This window comes from Zootermopsis nevadensis, unplaced genomic scaffold, assembly GCF_977971745.1.
Source record: "Zootermopsis nevadensis isolate Lab colony 2312 unplaced genomic scaffold, Znev_1.0 Znev_ptg000061l, whole genome shotgun sequence".
Lineage (NCBI taxonomy): Eukaryota > Metazoa > Arthropoda > Insecta > Blattodea > Termopsidae > Zootermopsis > Zootermopsis nevadensis.
In genome coordinates, this window is record NW_028259192.1 from 6,855,568 (window position 1) to 6,877,280 (window position 21,713).

Below are 21,713 nucleotides of genomic sequence, written 5' to 3' on the forward strand. Positions count from 1 at the left end.
TGATTGGGATCAAGGTTAGAAACTATTTTAACCGTCCAGTTGTTCTGGATAAAGAAAGCGTAAAATAATTAAACACATTGCAGAGCGGCCTCCATTATTTAGACACGGCATACGGCAGATTTAAAGCCCGAACGTAGCCTTCTTATTCAACAAGCGTACACAGAACTGTTACAATAACAAAGCTGTCGTCTTCTTGCGGTCTCCCGGAAAGTGTACCGTGCCAAGACATGAGTGAAAGAAACGTTTCAAGGCAGCCAACAGCCCAAGGACGATGACTAAGTCAGTTACGGGACAGCAGCACTGAACCTGTCAAGCGGGAATTCCATCTTTGCTGCACGGGCACACTGGAGCAGACAGACCTAACTGCTGACTGGCTCGTAAGACGTTCTCGGTCCCTTCTGATTCGCGGATTATTATTATGATTGTATAAAGCACCGAAGAATGGGTTAGTAACAGATTTTTTGAATATTTTTTCATAGACTGATAAGAAAGGAAGAGAGATGGTTTACGAAGTTTATTTAGATGTAATGAAGGGAAAAGGAGCAAAGGTATTATTTGTGTAACTTGTTTGCCGAGTTAAGAGATACTAGAGAGATAATGATGATTTTCAATTGTGTAGGTTCCGTTCCTACGACCTCTTGTATTAGAGATCAGATTCAAAATTATTTGCGGATAGATTAAACTTTGAACTTCCTGGTAGACAGAGCGAGGCAGTGGAGCGGGGAGCAAGTTCCAGAATCAGATTTGTAGGCTTGGAAGTAGCCGAATGTACGCACACGCCCCTACACGTGATCGAGGCAGGTGGGACAGGTATCCATTCTTCCTTCGCATGGATCCGAGGAATGAGCTACTCTAATTGCGTTCTTCCCAAGAGCGTGATCATAGAATAGACCAGTGATGCACAACCGGTGTGCCTCGAAGGCCATCTGGGTGTGCCACGAAATTTCCACATATTATAATTATAACCATAATGAGATAAATAATTTTTATGTTGTTTTCTGCTCAGTTTTCATTTTCTTCATTAAGGTCGGGCAGACAAGATCTACTGAATGGAATTGGAAAACAGCACAACCACTTTGCAGCAAAACATGTGCACCTCCACTTTACTTTTATTGCTACTCTGTGCATTTTTCTGCAAAAAAGGTGACAGTAAACGGAAACCACAGCGCTATTAAATGGATTATAGATTTTAATAATTAGATAATTATTGATGTCTAGCTTTATTTTAAATCTAAGATTTTTTCTGCTCATATCTAGTGTTTGTCATATTCCATAAAAATATCTCATATGCAGTGGGTTGCGGAAAACTGATTTGAATACTGTGAAATAATTATATATAATCTACATCTAAAAATATAAATAACTTTAAGTTTTAATGATTAAATGATATGTATAAATATATTTTAATTTATTTCAAATAATGAATATATTTAAAATAAATGACAATAATAAAGATTGATAATTATGAACATCAAATATAACATTTTTCGGTTGGGGTCGATTTGTAAGAATCATTGCCATAAACCATCTAACCCCCCCCCCCCCCCCCCCCCCCAAGAATATACAAAATGGGACTGGTTCGCTGACTCTTCGACAATATTTAGTGTACCGCGAGTGCAGAAAGGTTGCGCAACACTGGGATGGACGATGTTTTACAGGTGATTCCTCGGGGAAAGCGGCTGACAGAGCTACGGAAAGGGTTGCAGGGGGTAGTTATCCCTGGCTCGACACCCTCACATAATTTCAGCAGTGATACTGAGATGACCACTGTGGGTTTGGCACCTCCTTAGTCCACTACACATATCAGTGCCTATAAATTCTGTATAAAACGTTTACAACTTAACTAAGGCCCGGCAAATTTAACATTGACGATGTCGATGTTGATGTCGTGTGATGGGATTCACTTCGGACTTGTAGCCAGATGCCAACTTGTAGAAGAGACATATGTTTCCATCTTCAGGGCTGAATAAAGAATCAATAGGTCTCCATAAGCAATATATTCTTCCCAAACAGGTAAGAATACTGTAAAGGTGTTTGTTTTTTGTACAATCTATAATTTTTGGAATGAAGTTGCGAGTAACCGAAAGTGTTATGCTCCAGGTCTTAGTATCCAAAGACGGTCTCGTACTAGTGATTATGTCAATACGACTATCACATAGCATGAAACTGTTAATGCTATTTTTTTAATTTAAATTTCATCAACTAAATGAGTTTCTTACGTAAGTAAAGTACGCGTAAACCACTTCAGGAAATATTAATTCTCGAATCACATCGACAGATGTAAGTTACATAACGTTTAAATGTGATAAACGACATACTACTTATCATGTACAAATTAAACGCTAAATTAGTACATATTTATCAGCAAACTTGATAGGGTCGTCGGTTAAAGCAAAGTAAAGTAGACAAAATGCTCACTAACGGAAGCAGATATCAGTATTAGCAGACATGTACATCCTCCACCTGTACTTCAGATTAAATTATATTAAGTAGGGCATTGTCCACTGTCTGAGACAACGTTTATCGAGCTGGTGATTGCTTTTCATTATACTGAGGACCTTTTATTATTTTTTATACGTTACTTGCACAATGTGCATGAAATAAATACAAATAGGGTTGGTTAAGTCACTGACCGTCCACCGTCCGCAAGACTCAACTCGGGAACATCTTGATGGATTTAGATAAAATTTGTTATGGACGTTATGCCATTGTGGACTGCGATAAATTCAAATTTTTAAATTCCTACAATTGGAAACACCGCCATGGCGGACGACCAAACTCGTGAGGTGGGACTGATAATAGCGCCACTTGCAATAGGGCCATCCAATGATGTATGTTCAAAGGCTCCCGGAAAATACAAAACTTTGGGCCAGTGCTTCTTTGTTTCATATAAAATAACAACATGGAGCTTGCATGAAAGAAAACAAGTGTTCACTTGCCCAGGTTTCGATCCCAAGACCCCATGCCTCTGTAATATTATTAAATACAGGTATTATTAAGGGACAAACGGACACAGACACGAGGTCAGTAAATTACTCACACAAAACACTTTGCCAAAACACCTCGGAACTTCCTTATCGGCCACTGTTTAAGGGAAGGGGGAGTGCGTGGGAAGATGAAATAAATACCTTTAAGAAAGAACTTTATAAGTTGTTAACAGAAGTCGGTTCAAACGGAATCAGCACGTACAACGTCTGACTAGCAAATTTAGACGATATGCGATCGATGATTGAGATTTCTCGCAGTGTTCCTCGGTACCCACATGCAATTTCTCCAGAACAGTATACTACCGGCACCATTTCAGAGGCGTCTTCAGTACACGAAACAACGAAAAATATCTACGTAAGCATGGACCCTTAATTTTCAAGGATCACCTGATTTAAAACCCCTGGATTCGTATTTCTGGGGTCATCTTAGAAGTATTGTGTGTGATACGGTAGCTACTGATGTAACAGAAGTACAACAGACAGTTAATTTGTAACACGCCTGGCATTTCTGAACGCGTGCGACAATCCTATGCGTTCTGTAAAAGTCCAAGTAAAACATTGCAAATTCTTTGTAATTTGTTTTTGTCAAAATAGTAGTCTGTATGGCTGGAATAAGTCATTTGTAAATTAAAATACTTTCCTTTGAACGAGTTAACACTTAATTTCTATCCCAGACTTCTTCGTTGTTCTTGTGCACAGAACAAACCACAGAGTTGTGCCGTGTATTTCAGAAACACTCTGTCTACATCTCAACGTCTACAAAGACACCTTTACGTCCAAGTGTTTCGGTATGTAAATTAAATACATCTTCTAGATCCTAAAGAATAAATAAATTAAATCTGGTAAGCATTATGACAGATCGGAAAACCCGCCCGTAACCTGCAGTTCGCGCCGCATTCAACACATCAGATTCCTTATCAATAAGATAAAACTCGAGTGAGTTGAGGATAACATACAAAGTGCTGTTTCGCCGCTTACCCAATTCCCTTTGTCCTGTCTGCGTTGTTTTTAGTTAGAATTCTGAGAAATGACAACACTCGTCAGTAGGCGTTCCTTAACAAATTTAAGTACTTTACCAGCGCTGGTAGCCTTTATTTCAGGAAAATGTTGAACTGAAGACAGTGTTCACATGTTCTACCAAGACACACACTTTAATATGTCAAAACGTACTTTATGTTGCACCAGAACTGTAGGTCGCGCGAGTAATGGTGGAACCTAAACTCGGGATGTGTAAGCCGAGGGAGGGGAGTTCAGTAGTAGTTGGGGTCGAACAGCCTCAGTTGCGGTGACGCACCGAACTAAACACAACTAGAGCTGCAAACCAACTGAAGCTGACACCCCTCTAGCGCGTGCTTCGGACGGGTCCATCTCATACGACCAAAATCAGTCCTTTGCGCAAGTGCCAGCACTTCTCGCGCGACCTCTACCAGCAGTTTGACTCCACAGAATCTGGATCTTGATAACTAAATTAATAATGGCCACTGCTCCGACGAAAGATACAACTGTCGATGACGGAGCCCTCCTTGTCCACTTTCTTGCATTCAGTATTTCCTATTGCGTTCTTTATTACTTTGTACACCACTGTTTTTTAATGTTCCACCATGAGTTCTTTGTACAAAGTACATAACGAACGCATAATTGGCTTGTTGTGTCTGTCCGTCTCTCTGTCCAGTTGATTCAACTCGAGAACCACTGGACTGATTTGGAAGAAATTTGATGTGGAGTTTGTGCTATTCTGCACGACCTCAAAATCACACTTTTGAATATCCTAGAGCGGTGATAACAAAATGACAGATGAGGAAAGTCGAAAGGAAGACCGATCAGGTTGCCAAAGCGGGAAATACCTCTAAATGCACGTCGCAAAGAACGCAGGAGGCACTGAATACACTCTCCAAGTTTGATGCAAAGAGGCGCATGATTCATACAAATGTACTGAAGATAGCTAATCAACAGTAAAGAAACTACAATGAAGTCATACGCCTTACTAATCAGCAGACAATGCATCCAGGCAGGCGCAAAATCATTAATCTATTTCGTAAAATGTAAGTTTCCCTTGTGCCAAAGAACCACATTGACACGGAGGCAAACGGAGATATTGGAGGCATAGCCCCTCACATTCTTCGGCGCTAGATGAAGGCAAGTGGCAAGTTTCACGTTCCCGTCGATTAATCCCATAGGAACTTGATGGACCGGAGACTAGATCAACCCACAACCAACCTGGGCGTGGTGACGATGAGAAAAATGTTAAGCATAAAGGCCTATAGTATCAAAGCATGTATTAAGAGCACGCGTGTTCTCACGATATACAAAAATTGGTGTCAGGAAAAATTTACAACATATAATATGTAACTAAACATATAATCTGCGTGTATTTTTATTTTTTTCGAGAATGAGACAATCCGGTTACGTAGCCCGCACTGAGATGAGAAATGCATGCAAAATTTTTATAACAAAGGATGACTCGGAAGACACAGGCGTAGGCGGGATGATAATATTAAAATTAATCTTAGGAAAACAGGGTGGGAGGAGCATGTATCTGGCTCAGGACAGGGACTAGTTGTGGGCTCTTTTGAACGCGATAATGAACCATCTGATTCCATAAACAGATGGGAAGGTCTTGAGTGTGCGAACTATCTATCAACTTCTCAGGACTCTGCTACACGGAATTCGTTCACTTAGCTATTCTTCTTTGAGAGGTAAGCCTTCAGTCAAATGTGACCGTGGGGCATACTTTCTCATATCCGATGCGCCACACCGTAAATAATTTGACAGCATACACAGCACTGTCTAGATGACACGTAACTAACAACTTTAGGGCCGTCTTCGATAAAATCGCCATTGCATACCTTAACCATGATATAAAGCACGCTTATTTCTGAAATTAAGATGATAATGATCACACTTAAAGAGTATCTGTGTCGGATACAGACAAATACACGAAATACAAAGAATATCATCTCAGTCATTCACATAATCGATAATGCGGCAACCAAACGGAATCTTTACATTAAATACCGAATTCGAGACAGAAATCTTCATATTCACCGCTGTGAAAACCTCAAATCACATACAGCTATCACTGAGTTTGGTATTTGAACTCTCCACATGGCGATGTTATCTGGACGTAATAGCACGACACTTGGGCATAAATTGGAATGACTAATATTCGTTTTTATTAATAAGAGTGTGACAGGTTTGACTCGCTATTTCCAATAGTTCATAATGTTTGGTTAAGCCTAGGTATCAGATAAGATAAATTCGTAGCCTAAATAACTGATTGAGCACATACAAACCAAATAAACTGACAAGAACGTGTGGCAATTTTTGCAAAAAAAAAAAAAAAAAAAAAATCTCTAATTTATGACCTCCACAAAAAGAATTTACATGATATCCGATCCGTAATTTAGATTAAACGAAGTTTGATTTTCAGAAACTAATGTATCACCAAACAACTATCCCTGAAACAATACGTTATAACTTTCATCAGCCGTTCAACCCACTTACACTTCTATTTATGAAACTTTCCTCACTTCAATTTGCAAACGCGTGCTTTACCAAGGTACCATACCAATCACAACAGATTATCTGCATCACGCCAAAGTTTTAAATTGATAATCAGATGCACGATTACTTTAAAAAATTATATTCTTGTAGCTATGAGTATTTAATTAAAGAAACATGTTGTGTACTAGATCTGATTTAATTTCGGTTGTACGTATTCCGTTATAATCTTTCACCTTTCGCATTTTTCTACTCATCGTTAAGTAACAAAGTAAAATAAAACCTATAAAATTTGTTTTATTCATAAACAGACAAAGAATATACAGTATTAAATGGGCCATCGGTTAATCGGGGCAGCCGTTAATTAGGACAAATCTTAAAGAACAAACCTTTTTAACTCTTTACGTGGAACTTCGCACAATTTGGGCAGCTGCTTAATTGGGCCAAAGTGTTCTAGTCCCGATGCGTCCCAATTAACCGGAATCCACCGTAATTCGTTTTGTTAACAATATTTCTTCTTGTTAACGTTCACAAAACGAGTGATAAGTGGAGTAATGACAGTCACAACCTTTGTAATGTGCACCAAAAGAATGAAATTTCAGGAAATGTTGAAAGCGATTAAGTAGACTAATGGTGCAGAAATGCGAGAGACAATGGAACTCAACGTTCAAGAGTTAATTGCAGACTATGCTAGAATTAAAATTAAAATGATGAAAACAGTGTACAGCCAGGAAGTAAACACAATTATGAAGTCAGAAGATTAACAATTCGTAAAAGCCACAGATAATGTGGTTTAACATCCTCTGGTAATATTTATGGAATTTTCTATGTTCTGGGGTAATATTGAATTCATGGCATTGGAATTCGAGTGACTTGCATTGAAGCAACATGACGAGTGTGAAGAGGCCAGAAACCAACGGGTCCTGGGTTACTTAACACAGCTGTTATTATTTATTTATTTAGTGTTCTGTCTGACGACAGGTCCATATGAACAAGATCCTTCCATCCTTTTCTCGGACTGGGACCTGTTCATATACGTTCTTGGCAGATGATCCAGAAGTGGTTTGCCATTGCCTTCTTCTGTGTGTGAATGGAGTAATTGTTGGGATGCCACGGAGAAACCGGGGAAGCCCCCGGAGGAAAACTCCGTGTTGCCTAGACCACGGCCTTGCCCAACACAAGTTATAAATTCGGGCACCGCCGGGAATCGAACCCGAGACCCCAGGATTACAAGGCCAGCGTTCTAACCGCTAGACCACCGTGGCTATATAACACAGCTGTATAAAACACAAAAGTTCACAGGCCAATAAGATTTTAGATTTGATGAATTCACGGCGGTGAAGATGATGATGATGATGATGATCTTCTGAGTTGTGCCGCCGGGTATATTCGTCAGTAGATGACATTTCGGAGAATCATACTATCTCTATCTTCAGAGTTATAATTTTTCAGAAACGTTGACATCTGCCGAAGAGTCTAAACGGTGCCAGAACACAGAAGAACAGAATCAGAGTAAGATGTCGATTTGGAATGTTATGGAATCGATATCGTCAACGTTACAGTCACAGTACGACTACCAGTACAAGCAGAGAATGTTCGGAAACAAACGTGGTATATTTATTCTGAAAATTAGCCCTACTCCGGTTTGAGGTCATCAACCTAATTAATTAACTTGTATGATCGCGCTCGAGATAAATATTCTCTTATTCAAACCAAAGCGACATAATTACTTATGAATTTTCCTAAGATGCGTTAACCGATAACAAGTCTCTATCACGAAATCTGCCTCTTCCAAATTCACAATCTTTCGTTAATCAACTAACTCTCATCTGACTGTGCCAAAAACATTTAACATGCTCATTGAACAGCCGAGTTTTGACCTTAAACAGACCATCATCACTGACCCATGCATATGTTCATGTCTGTCATAACATCAAAGTATACAGGCTGTACATAAATTATTTTCATAATTTTACTCATGAATAGAACCTTTAGGAAAATATAAATAAATACTCACTGTCTGAGCGTTATATGCGAGAGAAACACACAGTTCTTTTTCTGAACATAACAAACATTCAACATGAACAACATCTGACACACGTACAATGTCCAAAAATATTCAAGCAACATTCATATACACTGCAGCTTGTGAATGTGTCCTTTAAATCGTTGATGTCGGCCACCGGACTTCGGGCCACACAGTCTTTTACGTATTCCCATAGGAAAAATAAAAATCACAGGGTGTGATATCCGGTGATCTTGCCATCCAAGACATGGGACAAGCACGGCCACTCCATCGGTTTGGGAAACGCTGATTCAGCTATGCAAATACAATCAAGCTCCAGTTTTGTGGTGCACCGCCTTGCCGGAAGAACACGACAGGCTGCAGTTCTGGTAACTGCAAATAAATTTCTTTTCCAGCATATCAAATTAACCACTGGATATTACAGCCAAAGAAAAAGGTTCCGAATAAACGATCCCCAGATACATACATACGTTCTGTTTGTTTACCTTCCCTGAAAAGGGGAATGCAGCCTCGTCAGAGAACATGATTTTCCTCAGGAGTTATTTATCTTGGAATAGTTTCTCAGGCATGGTCACTGCAAATTCCTTTCGGCTACCAGGAATTAAAGCGAGAAGCCGAGAATAGGGACAACTGGAGAGCTCTGTTTGGGCAGAGCAATGGACCTGTCGTAAGATAGTACACTTAATAATAACCCTATCATCTGGCGTAATTGCCTGCACCACTTGCAACTTGTAAGCAAAGAGAGACAACGTTTCCGTTAACACCCGATGCACTTTCGAATGCGGCATTTGCAACTCACGTGCTGCAGACAGTGTCCACTTACGTAAAATGCAGACGATTGTACGTATCCTTTATAGACATTTTCATCAGACACACATGAACGTCCTGTACCATTCTTGAACAAAACTGTTTATACTAGGAACGTGTCGATGGTCTTGATGGTGGCGTCTTGTGACAGGCTGTTCTGAAATATCTTTTTGACCTGTGTATTCGATTTAGTTTCGATAAACCATTCCACACACCGTGCCTTCTACTGCGGGTTCATGGCGACTGACCTCATTCACGACGACGTACGCAGTGCAGTGGAAAACAAAGAGTGTTACCATCTACCCGGAACTCGATGAAACTTTCAGTTTCTCTCGCAGATGACGCTCAAACAGTGTGCCAAGTCTTTTCATAAAGATTTAGTTCACTAAAACCTGACAAGCTTAGACTACCACCTCAGGAAGAGCTGCCCACTCCAATGAGATAGTCGTTTCCTGGTCCTAAGCTTGTCATTGCAAACGGAACTCACTTTGATGAATGATTCGACCCATTCACCTACGACGGAAAACTCAGGAGACCGAATTTAATAGCGGGACAAGAATTCCTCCTTTAGTTTTATTGACTTTTTAAGCCGCCTAAAATGTAAGGAACAATTTCGATATACTTAAATCATAAATGCATGTTTAACAGATAAAAATAAACACTAAAAGAGAGACCGGATCCGGGTGTCACGAATTGATCTCCATTTCCCGGAACACAGAACCATAAAATTCATGATGTAACATTCTGTTTTTACATGCTGTTATCTTTCTCGTCCATTAATTTTTCATCAAAGTGTCTCATTACCACGAAGCCTCAATGCGATATGAACACCTATGCACGTCTTACACAGCTAACAGAACATCTGAAATTTCGGGTTCTCCTGACGAAGATGACTGCCTTTTGGCACGTTACGACGTGTTGTCTGGTATGATAGAGGCAGCAAGCACCTATGAAACGTCGGTAAACTTCTACCAGACTACTCGGTGTAACATCTCAGATGGCAGTCATATTCAAAAGAACAAGCAACATGCAACAGCGGACATGATAATTGTCTGAAACTCAATACAACACGGTTCTCTTCTGGGCCAGATTAAGACAAAATTATTAATAAACATCGAAGACAAATTTGAACAATTACATTGCTAGACTTTTTTTCAGGACAAGAAACAATTTATAAGAAACAAACACGATGCTTCCAAAGTACGTTTAACTTTTGTTAATAAATATTCACTCCTTACACGTAGGCAAACTGTGATAGTAGCGGAGCAGACACGCTTTTGTCACCGTTAGATATGATGATAATTTTATAGAAAGAAGTAAGATTACAAACTGTTCAGAAACCACACTCCCTGTTTAATTTCCTGTTCATGATATTTTATTAAATCAGCATAAACGTCTTCTTTCCTGTCGGTGCTACGTAAATGACCAACCCTGAAAGTCCAGTCACGGTTCATAATCATTTCTCTATTGTTTTGCAAGTATCAGCGGAAAATAAAAACTGAAATTCCAAGCAAAGTACTAGTGTAAGAGGACTTCCTCTTTCTTCTTATGAAATACGCCTGGGTTTTCCAAAGACGCCTTCAGTCATACCTCTTTGCTGCTGACCTATAAAACATCAAAGTTAATATAAAACGACACAATCAGCAGTTCCTGAGTTGCTAAATGGGTTTCCAATTTGACGAACCTCTTCATCCGTGCTTACAAACAGTCCACTGTTATTCCGAATGATTGTTTCAAACACACTGATATGGTGTCAGCAACGATTCAAATTTGGTGTCCTGCGTCCTTCTGCTCGAGCTGTACTGCCAAGACTCATAAAGATAAGAGGCGTGCCCTGAAGTTGGGCACCCCTGCGTTATTATCCAGTTATTGTTCTCGGAGTAAGTTCACGAACGAAGAAAACGAATGAGGTGAGGGATCAATCAGCAGATGGCAGCAGTGGAACGTGGCCGCCTGTGCAACATGTAACACTAGCGTGACTGATTTGATAAATCCTTAATAGTAAACAAAATTACGCAGGAATCTAGTCTCGCAGTCCAGGGCGTGCATGCTACCTAATTAATAAAAGGGTTGGAATGAACGAACAATAACAAATCAAAATGACACTCATGAGGAAGTTAGGAGGAGACTAAATTCTGGAAATGCTTGTTAATTTTGATTTCAAAGTATTTTGTCTTCCCGTCTGATTTCTAAGAACCCGAAAATTAAAGTATACAAAACAATAATTTTGCCTGTTGTTTAGTATGGGTGTGAAACATGGCCTCTCACTCAGAGGGAGGAACACGGATTGCAGGTGTTCGAGAACAGGGTGTTGAGGAGGATATTTGGGCCTAGGAGAGAAGACGACGAACTTAAAAATGTGCACTCCTCCCCCAGTATTGTCAGGGTGATTAAGTCGAGAAGAATGAGATGGGCGGGACATGTGGAATGCATGGATGGGGCAAGAGGTGTGCACCGGGTAATGGTCGGGAAGCCCGAGGGGAAGAGACCGCTGGGGAGACCTTGACGTAGGTGGGAGGATAATCTCAGGCGGGATCTATGGGAGATAGGAGTTGAAGGAGACTGGATTTTGTTGGTCCGGTGGAGGGCTTTGGTTAATTCGGTGATGAACCTTCGGGTTCCCTAAGCCATCTAGTTAGTTTGAATGAACGCAAGTGAACCGTGTCCAGGGGCGGAGCGTTCACGTTAACCGTATTAACCCGGCTAACACTTTCAAAAACCGAAGAAGCGTTCTGAAGATGTCTTCTCGGATGTTGCGCCGTATAGCCTCGTAGAAGTTTGCCAACGTTTCAGATATTCTTACTGGCGCCATTATCAGGGCGATGAAGCAAGCGCCCCTGAAACGTCGGTAAACTTCCACACGTCGCAACACCCGAGTAGACAATTATCTTTCTTTGTAATCGTCATCACAAGGACCCGAAATTACACCGAAAAATCTTCTATCTTACTTTCACGGTTTAGTGGTACTCCCATCTGGGACACATCAGAAATCGTTAGCCAGCAGCAGCCAGCGAGGCATTGTTAGCCAGGTAGTTAAGGCATTAGTAGCTACTTGACATGCATACAAAACTTAAAACTTGCTAAAACTGGCGTATTTGGAGCCACACATCGTATATAATTCGAGAATTGGGTAGGACAGCATAAAATGTAGAAGACGGCCTAATGCGACCTGCGGGTCACGAGCTGCCTTACACCAAACATAACAAAAATTTGTGATCGAAAACCGTCGCCAATCTGACAAATCTCTAGCGATCTAGCTTAGAATTCATGCTCCACATTTGTGAAAATATCGAGAGAAATTATAAACCCAAGAAACCTACATCGTGTTTTTGTGAGGATAAAATCAATAAGAAGCCAAAGATACAACACCCGAACAAGTGAACGCTTTCACATACCTGGGCTGTAACATCTAAACAACAGTCTGAAACAGACAAGAAAACAAAGAACACAAAGAGAAACATTGGTTCTTCCGACCTTCCGACACGGCTGTGAAGCAGAGACGAGACGAGACAGAAATAGAGTGCGAGCTTCGGAGACGATATTTCGAAGTCAAAAGTAGGATACATTCTTCTCAACCAGAATATAGCAGTGATTTTAATTCTTATAAGATGCTTTGTGGTAACAATGGAGTACTACAAAAACCTGCTCACTCATCCATGGCGTGTAATTATATACAACAGTAATTGTCTGGTCCGAGGTAGAAATCAGACTTTGACCACCCATCGAGGCTGAAGTCAGAATTTTACCCTTTCGACAATAAATTCGTTAAAGCCCCGATATGTCAAGAACATTGGTTGCGAGGGTCGCTGGCAGACATTCTCGGATTTCGATCGCTGGAAATCAGTTGGTTATCCGAGAACATACACCCACGAAGTTCAAACTTCTTTAAACTCAATACTTTGACAGGCCATTTCAGTATTTCACCAGATGGCAAGTGGGAACAACATTAATCGAATTACGTAAAAATATACGTATATGACATGGCGTCACGACGCTATCCGAACCGGCACCTCGTGAGTTGAAACCAGCAAATCAAAGAAGATGATGATCATGACTCGAATTCAAATCAGTAAACCAATTCGGAAACAGATCGGGAGAAAGAACCAATCACCTTACGAATACACGTTTCGGAAAGAGAAGGAGAAATTGTAACATTCTGAAAGCAATAACATGGTTTTATTTTCCCAGAGACAGTCTGTTGAGAACATTCAACGCAAACACCTGGCGTCTGATGTTTCTTTACTACACTCACACGTCTACTTAAACATACGAAATCAGAAAACCTCGATTCGACGTAAATAACCTTACAGAAATGTTACCGAAAGTATCCAGAAGTAACAGAACATATTACAACGAGAAATCCGATTTACACAATCTCGCAAAAGCATATGTGACGACAGAACGGTGATCCACTGATAGTGGAGATGCTCACATAATAATTACAGCTAACTTTAAAGCCAATGATTCGAAGCCGGCCCGTTACATGATTTACGACAAAATCGATATCATCATATCATTTTGACATCGCTCCTTCACACGTATCCCGCTGATAAGAGTCCTAGGTCATAAGACCAACCTTTCTTTTGCAAAAGCTGTACAAACAGCCGAGGCATAATTACAAAATGATCAATCAATTACAAATGGCTCCGCAAAGCAAAGGCATAACGGTTTGACAACGCAGCAAAACAGACGTTTCAGTATATTAGCTAAGATAAGTAACTATTAGAATTTTTATATGCTTCTTTGTCAGGATTTCAAAAAAAAAGTATTCAAGTGCTACTTTAGATTTCCCCTTCATTCTTGATGGGCTATTCCAGAAGAACTTAAAATGGCCTCCCTGCAAGGAAACTTATAACTTGAAAAGGGAACCGCCCACCTTCCCCGATCATGAGTCCATGAGTCAACGTCGCAGAGGCCATCAGCCGAAGCGTTCCCAACACTTCTGGGCTCAACTCCCAGACATCCGTCCAACCGAAGTTCCTTTTAATGAAGGCCAAGTTTCCTGATGGGATCATCTACCACCACAATAATAATAGCACCTAGCCTGAACATGCCAAGACTTTCCGACACGGAAAAAACCGTTAGCGGAAGCATATCCCGTTACAGATTTTAGGCACCGTTGATCGTTTACGAGTTTGCGTTTCTTACGCTAGAAAAATGGTCTAATCCAACAAGTGCAGGTGTCCCGCCATCGCGTAAGACTCTGCTATCAGTTAAGCCTTTTTGGTTGGACTGATATCAACACGTCCATCGCAGAGACGACCACAGACTCCCACAACAAACATTAAAATACCACACAATAGGAAGATGTCTTAAAATACCACGGGACAACACGATGTTGATACCGAAACGGACCAACCTAATCGCTTACCTTCGTGATTGAATGACGACGAATTTAACAACAGTGCAATCAGATCCTAAACAATGTACAGTTACGTTAAGAATTGTTTGCTGCAGGCATTTACATCGAGAAATATAAAATATTGGTATTAATATCCAGACAGGATCTATGGAGCGCATTTTAGTGTGCCTATATACAAACATACCTCGCTTTATTGCGTTTTTTTACGAATTGAAGGATTGTGGCAACCCTGCGTCGAGCAAGTCTATCGGCGTCATTTTTCCAACAGCAAGTGTCACATTTTGGTAATTCTCGCAATGTTATCGCATTGTTTTTTAGACATAATGCTATTCCACACTTAATAACTTTTACATACACTGGGAAACCAAAAAAATTCGTGACTCGCTTTATTGCGGTGGTCTGGAACCGAACCCGTAATATATCCGAGGTATTCCTGTACTAAACTTGGAGTTTATTTCTTCCAGGGATGATATAAGAAATGCACGAACATCTGATATACAACAAAGACACAAAAGATTCCATGACACACGTGTCTGTCACATAACATTTAAATTTCTGTATAATGGACTGTCATCCAACTATGTTGTAAACAAAAGATTACACCGCTTAACCCACACTTAAGTATTCATGTTTTAAACCACAAAAACCAAACGTCACGGCCAAATAGTTAGCATTCCTGCTTCGTATTCGGGAGATCCGGCGTTCAAGTCTCGACAGCAGCACCTAAATGTCCACTCCAAGACCTTGCTCGTCCGTCAATTTATCACCGCTACCAGGAAACTCAAACGTACGATTGTGAGGTCGTGCAGATTGACAGAACTTCTACATCGAACTGTTTCCAAATCGTTCCAGTGGTTCTCGAGTTGAATCGGACGGACGGACAACAAGCCCATAATGCGTTCTCTCTATGCACTTCGTGCAAAGAACGCACAACCATCCTACCATTCGACGCTCTGTAGTCTGCCCTGCTGTCAGCATCGTTAAATAGAACATATAAATACAATGCAAAAATAAAACCCTGTTCCAAGCTACAACGATGTAATCAGAGGGACCACTTTGATGTAACAAAGGAGTTCTAGGTTAAACAGATACACAAGGTCGCTCTTTTGCTAGGACGGCAAATTGTGCAACAAGACTCTGAAATAATTCAGTTTAATTTTATAACATCTCGATGACGTATGCCCAATGTCAGCACTGAAGGCAAGCCACATTTAGGCCTGTGTATGTCAGGAGTGGGCCTCTGGAAATACGCGGTTGACTGGACTTCCGTATCCTCCCTTCCTCTCTTGGGTTCTTCACAGCACATTCTGTTTTCGATTTCAAAATTATGCCAATACAGATCCACAGTTTTAAATCTTTTGGACGACTGATGTACAGACATTTTTATAGCATCGTAAAACCAACAAGGAAACTTGTAATCCGAAGACACCGAGTTCGAAGCTCGCCTTAAACCGGTCATATTTTAACTTCGGTCAATGGTTCTCAATGGGTGAATCATGCGGGTATTCCAGGAGACTCTGTCGTACAAAGATTTTTGACCAGAGCTCTACATATGGGCCATGAACAGTATCAACATTCTGGAAAACGACTGCGTCGCTGTATGACCGCATACAGGGGCTGACACCGACATGAAGTCGGGAAAGTTCTTGAACCCGTCAAGAAATCTTCCGTCCAGTCGCATTTCACCGTCCACGTCATCTTTTCATTCGATATCACAATCTCCTTAGATCAGGTGGCGTTGCTGAATAGCCTATAAATCGAAAGTTCTGATAACAGATTAAAAGGATATTCGTTTTGAAAAACTGCCCGACATCAAATATAAAGTAACCGGAAAGATATTAATCAGTATTCTTATGACAAATATTGCGGCCCTGATAAGATGTTCTTGCTGCCAACATGATGACACAGTGAGGTATGCGAGTTCAAGTGAGTCACAATTGTGCGCACGCGTCGTAACCAGAACACGAGATATATTTTCCGTCCGGCGAAACCATTACCGATGGAAGAGTTCGCAACTGTAACGAGCATTAACTTCATGAAGCAGGCATCTGTCAGTCGTCTAGCCAGTAAAAATAATTTCCCATTTTCCATGAAACCGCAATGTTCATTGCAGTGTTCACACAAGCTTCCTCCCTGTCCTGTCCTGTCCTGTCCAAGTTCTCTTCCCTTCAGGTTTTCCGACCAAAATTTTGTACGCATTTCTAATCTCCTGCACGCTACATGTCTCGTCTGCAGGCTTATTATACTCGATGTAATGTTTCTAATTTTCACCAGCTTTCCGTTACATTCCTTAGGCCAAAATATTCTCTTCAGTACCCTGTTCTCAAACTTCCGCAATATGAAATACCAAGATTCATATCCATTCAATACAACAGGTAAAATTATAGTTTTATAAATTTTAATCTGTTCGATTTTAGAAGTAAGTTTTTGAGCTCGATGGTAGAAAGAATTTTAAGAATTTAATCTTTATGTTTGTAATGTGTCACTCATTGCCCTGATTATGGAGGCAGCAAGGACCTCTGAAACGTCGGTAAACTTCTACCAGACTACACGACGCCACAACCCAGAAGACAACCATCTTCAGACTCACAGCCATGAAAACCTCAAATTCTACATTGATAATAACCTGTTTGAAGCAAGAGTGAATGGAGAACAGAAATGTAAATTATACACCGACATCCCAGAAAAAATAAATTGGCACTATCTGCAACTGAAGCAAGTAACATTATCATCTGTTCAGGGTCTGTTTGAAAAGATTATAATGAATGAGATGACCTAAAACTTTTATTAAACATCTTTTGCATTACGGATACCAACACGGAACAGCACGAACAACTGAACATAAGAACCTAGAACATAGCACAATGCTCATTCTTCAGACACCAAAAATCTTGTTTTGTGATGACGTTCTCACCTCGAACATGAAACATATTAATCATGCTATAATGGCACCTGAATGCGACATCTGGGAAATTATGAATTCAGCGTAAAACCTTAAACGAACTGAAAAAAATAATACAAACACTGCGAATGAACAAATTTATTGAGATTGAAAGTTCTGCTGTTTTGAGGAAATAACTCTAGTGTGCATCACAGATTTTAAACGACTACGGTGTTCTTTGCATTAAGGCCTGTACACTTTCTAGTCAAAATCTTTAATAAAAATGCGTTGTGAGCTATCTATTTGCAATTCTCTGGCGTTGGTCCGATTGTTCAACGCCGACAACACAAATACAAATCCAATCCTGAGCATCATGGGCTACATCCAATCCGCATTACCTGAGATAATTTCCTTGAGAATCGTTTTAATATTATACTACCACTTCAGCCTCTCCATTCCAAGTAATCGCTTTCACAAAGTTTTTCAAGTTAAATTACGCACTCATTTGTTTTTCCCATCTGACTTACACGTTCGGCCAAACATAAAATATTAACGTACACACTAAAACTCGATCATAACGAGTGCAGCAGGATCGATTACTTTTGCTCGTTATAACCGTTATCAGCTCCAACGTTAAAAAAATCACGTATCAAATTACAAGAAACGATTACATATTTAGAATATTTAATCAAATCTATTATAAAAACATATTTTACTTTGTCAAGATGTTGATAAAATGACAATCAAAACGCAAAAAAAAATGTAGATATGTACAGATACCAGTTATTACCTTGTTCATCTGAAACGAATTTTGATGTGGAAATTTGTTCACTAGATTTTACTTTGACATCTCTATGACTTATTTTTGTTACACTGGGGGAATTATGCGTTTTATATCGTTGTACGTACTCCAGATGTCGCCAAATCGTTATCGGCGTGAACGAAATCTTAAATATCGGGAACATGTTTGTAGATTATTTTTTATTTCACTCTGTTTCATAAACTCAGCAAAATTAAGTTCACCTTCAGCAACGGTTTTGTTATTTACGTCTCCTAATAATAAGAAGCAGACCTTTCTGAAGGAATTTGAAATCATTGCAGACGTAGGAATATCCCATGCGTCGAACGCAGATAAAATTTGCTTTGTTCTTTTACAAAATCGAAACTGTTGACGACCCTGACGGTACAGGTGTTCATCAAAACTGGCCTGATGGAGTCTTGGGAATATGAACAACTGAAAAGGATAAGGCAGAATTTAAAAAAAAATCCAGAGAAACAAAATTTACGCGTATCCGTGAAGCACGATCGTTATAATATACGAGAATTTCTGTACATAATTTTAGGTGCATTAAATGTGCAGTCATTTGTTCGCTAAAGCCATGAAATCGTATCAGTGTTCGTTATAACAAAGCTTTACTGTAGAAAGGAAATTACACATCACACACTTCCTCATTACTTCACACAAGTATCTACTCTATCCCACATACTCCTGCAGATAAGATGGCTGTCTTCTTGGTTGTTCTGCCGTCAAGTCTGGTAGAAGTTTACCGACGTTTCTGAGGTCCTTGCTGCCTCCATCATCAGGGCATGAGGAGACAGCCATCTTCAGACTCACCGCCGTGAAAACATCAGATCCTACTTAATCTCTCATAGTTCTGCATTTTAATATTAAACGTCTGAAAATTATGTTTCTTCCCTTGAGATAATAGATAATGTATCACATTCGTACACATTGGGAGAATCAAGACTTCTGAACATCTAGGTAGTTTACGTTGTGGAAAAAGAAAACCACGCAATAAAACGATACCAGTTATTTTTTGAACAGGCATTCTGAATTGACTCTTGCCTAAATGCGAGAGGAACGGCTATAATTTTACATTTTTTCGTACCACCAGCGAAGAAACAACTTCTGTGCACTTTTTTGGAGTTACATCCCTGCCTTTTTACAGCAAGTACACTTTTAAATCCTTGTATTTGCACGTCATTTAAATTTCACAGTAACTACACCCGTCCATCTATAGTCTGTTTAATTTAAAACGCAACCTATTATACAACATTATCTGTGAGCTTCGGTGACATCAAAGCAATAAGATTTAGTTTTAGTTCTTAATTTTAGAAACAGCTCAGATAGCAGACCTACTTTTGATTTCATTTATGTACTGTAGTACGTAATTGTTGTTTGGATGCGTTTTAAATCGTACACCCTGTTTACAAGGTCCACAGCAGTTAGCCAAATTCAGCTATTTTAACTATGAACAGAACAATTTAAATTGCCCTAGTGAAGCAGCTAATCACACCGGGTACATACTTTCGTTAGTCTTCAACTTGCAACGAGCCAAACTTCTTCCAGAGATCAGAAAGGTTCAGTCCATTAGTACGAGATCTGTGTCTTCATAGCAGATGTTTTAGTTTTAAATATAACACAACAACGTGTTTCGTCGTTCCTTTCAGGATGCACGAAAGCTCTGTTTTACAGCAGACACACAATAATTAAACGACATTAAGTTTGAGTTATTTTAGTTTTGTGGCGAGTTCAAATTTTTTGTTCATTGTATCAAGGCACAAAAACGTGTGCACAAAGAAAACGTGATTTTCCAGGTGAGTTTACAGAATATTTGTGATGTGTACTTTGCCTTCGTTCTTGGTGAGAAACTTCTTGCATAATTTCATAAAGGGCCTATGCCGTACAGCTTCATCAGTTCAGTGATGGACGACAGGAATTCGATTCCCGACGAGACAGGATTTTTCTCTTCGCCGCAATGTCCAGACTGGTTCTGAGGCTCACCCGGCCTCCTATCCAGGGGGAGGAATGCTCATACTTCGTACTTTCCTCTCCCAACTTTAAGCACTTGTTAGTCATAACAGTAAACGCCACCCTGTCTGCACCATTTTATTTTCACACCGTTCGTTATGACAGGTGATGTGGAAACGACAAAGAGAAACGAAAAGCCGTCTTCATTCTTGCTGGAAAGAACGCAGTAAACAATGCAGAATAGCTTACACCCAGAACTAGTCCATGGCCCCAACACAGAGAATTTATTGTTTGCCAACACTGAACGCTAGGTTCGAAGAAACCAACAACAGAGAAGTGTTGTGTTTTAAGATGGCTGTCTTCTGCGTTGTAGTGCCGTGTAGTCTGGTATTAATTTACGAACGCTTCAGAAGTCTTTGCCGCTTCCATCATCAGGGCGATCGAAACGCTACAACCCAGAAGACATCCATTTTCATATTCGTCATAGTGAGAACCTCAAATCCTGGTAAGTATTCTGTTTAACATACCACTGATCAGAATACTTCTCCAAACACAGCACAATTATGGTACTCGCTACCCGAAATTTCCAATTTCCATGCGGAAGCACATTCGTGAATGGTAGAACTGACGAATAGATTAATTTTAAATTCCTAAGACTTTTACAAACCATTTCCATCTGACGTAAATATGGGCTTCATTTTTTGGTTCGTAGTCCTAATACAAACTTAACTACAACGCAATTTACAGCACTTTTGTTACGACAAAAAGTGGTTCGTATACTACAAATACCAAGCGAAATTTATCAAAAACCATTATAACAATGTACATGCGGTGAACTGCGACACAGCGTAACAACCCAGAAGACAAAAATCTTCATACTCACCGCTGTGAAAACCTCAAATCATACATGGAAGAATCCTGATCAACCCCAACAAAATACTAAAGATTCCACAGACGTTAACGTGTAACTCACCAAATTCTTTGGTTGGTGCTTGCTGATAATCAGATCTTGCCATTCTTCGTCGTTTTATTTTGTCTCACTTTCAGTTTCTATACTACACTAAACAGAAATTGCTGTCAGCACATTACAGGCAAGGACGTCTTATGTAGTCCACACCTGACACTTGCTGGCACAAGATATCAGAACTAAAAACCGACAACAGATAAAGATAACAGAGTCAGTTCTTTTCGTCACGTGTAATCGGCCCAATTGTGTTGGGATGAATTTCCATCATACACGCTACTACACACAACTGCCTGAACTCTGTCGTGAAGAACAAATTATTACTTCCAGCACAACTCCTCAGCCAGCTGACTACCCATGACTGCTCGCCCCTCCACAACTGTCCTCACCCTAACACCATAGCGGCCAATGTCAACGAATTGTTACATTACTG

At 40.0% G+C, this 21,713-nt stretch overlaps 1 protein-coding gene across 2 annotated transcripts in view; it reads right to left on the reverse strand.

Moving 5' to 3' along the window:
* Window positions 1–21,642, reverse strand: part of Ctl2 (Choline transporter-like 2) — a 72,599-nt gene extending 50,957 nt beyond the window's left edge. For both annotated transcript variants that reach the window (XM_087340509.1, XM_087340507.1), the window contains exon 1: window positions 21,290–21,642. In XM_087340509.1, coding sequence (XP_087196635.1) covers window positions 21,290–21,332 — 43 coding nt within the window. In that variant the 5' untranslated portion in view covers window positions 21,333–21,642. The remainder of the gene's footprint in view (window positions 1–21,289) is intronic.
* Between the last annotated feature and the right edge of the window lie 71 nt (window positions 21,643–21,713).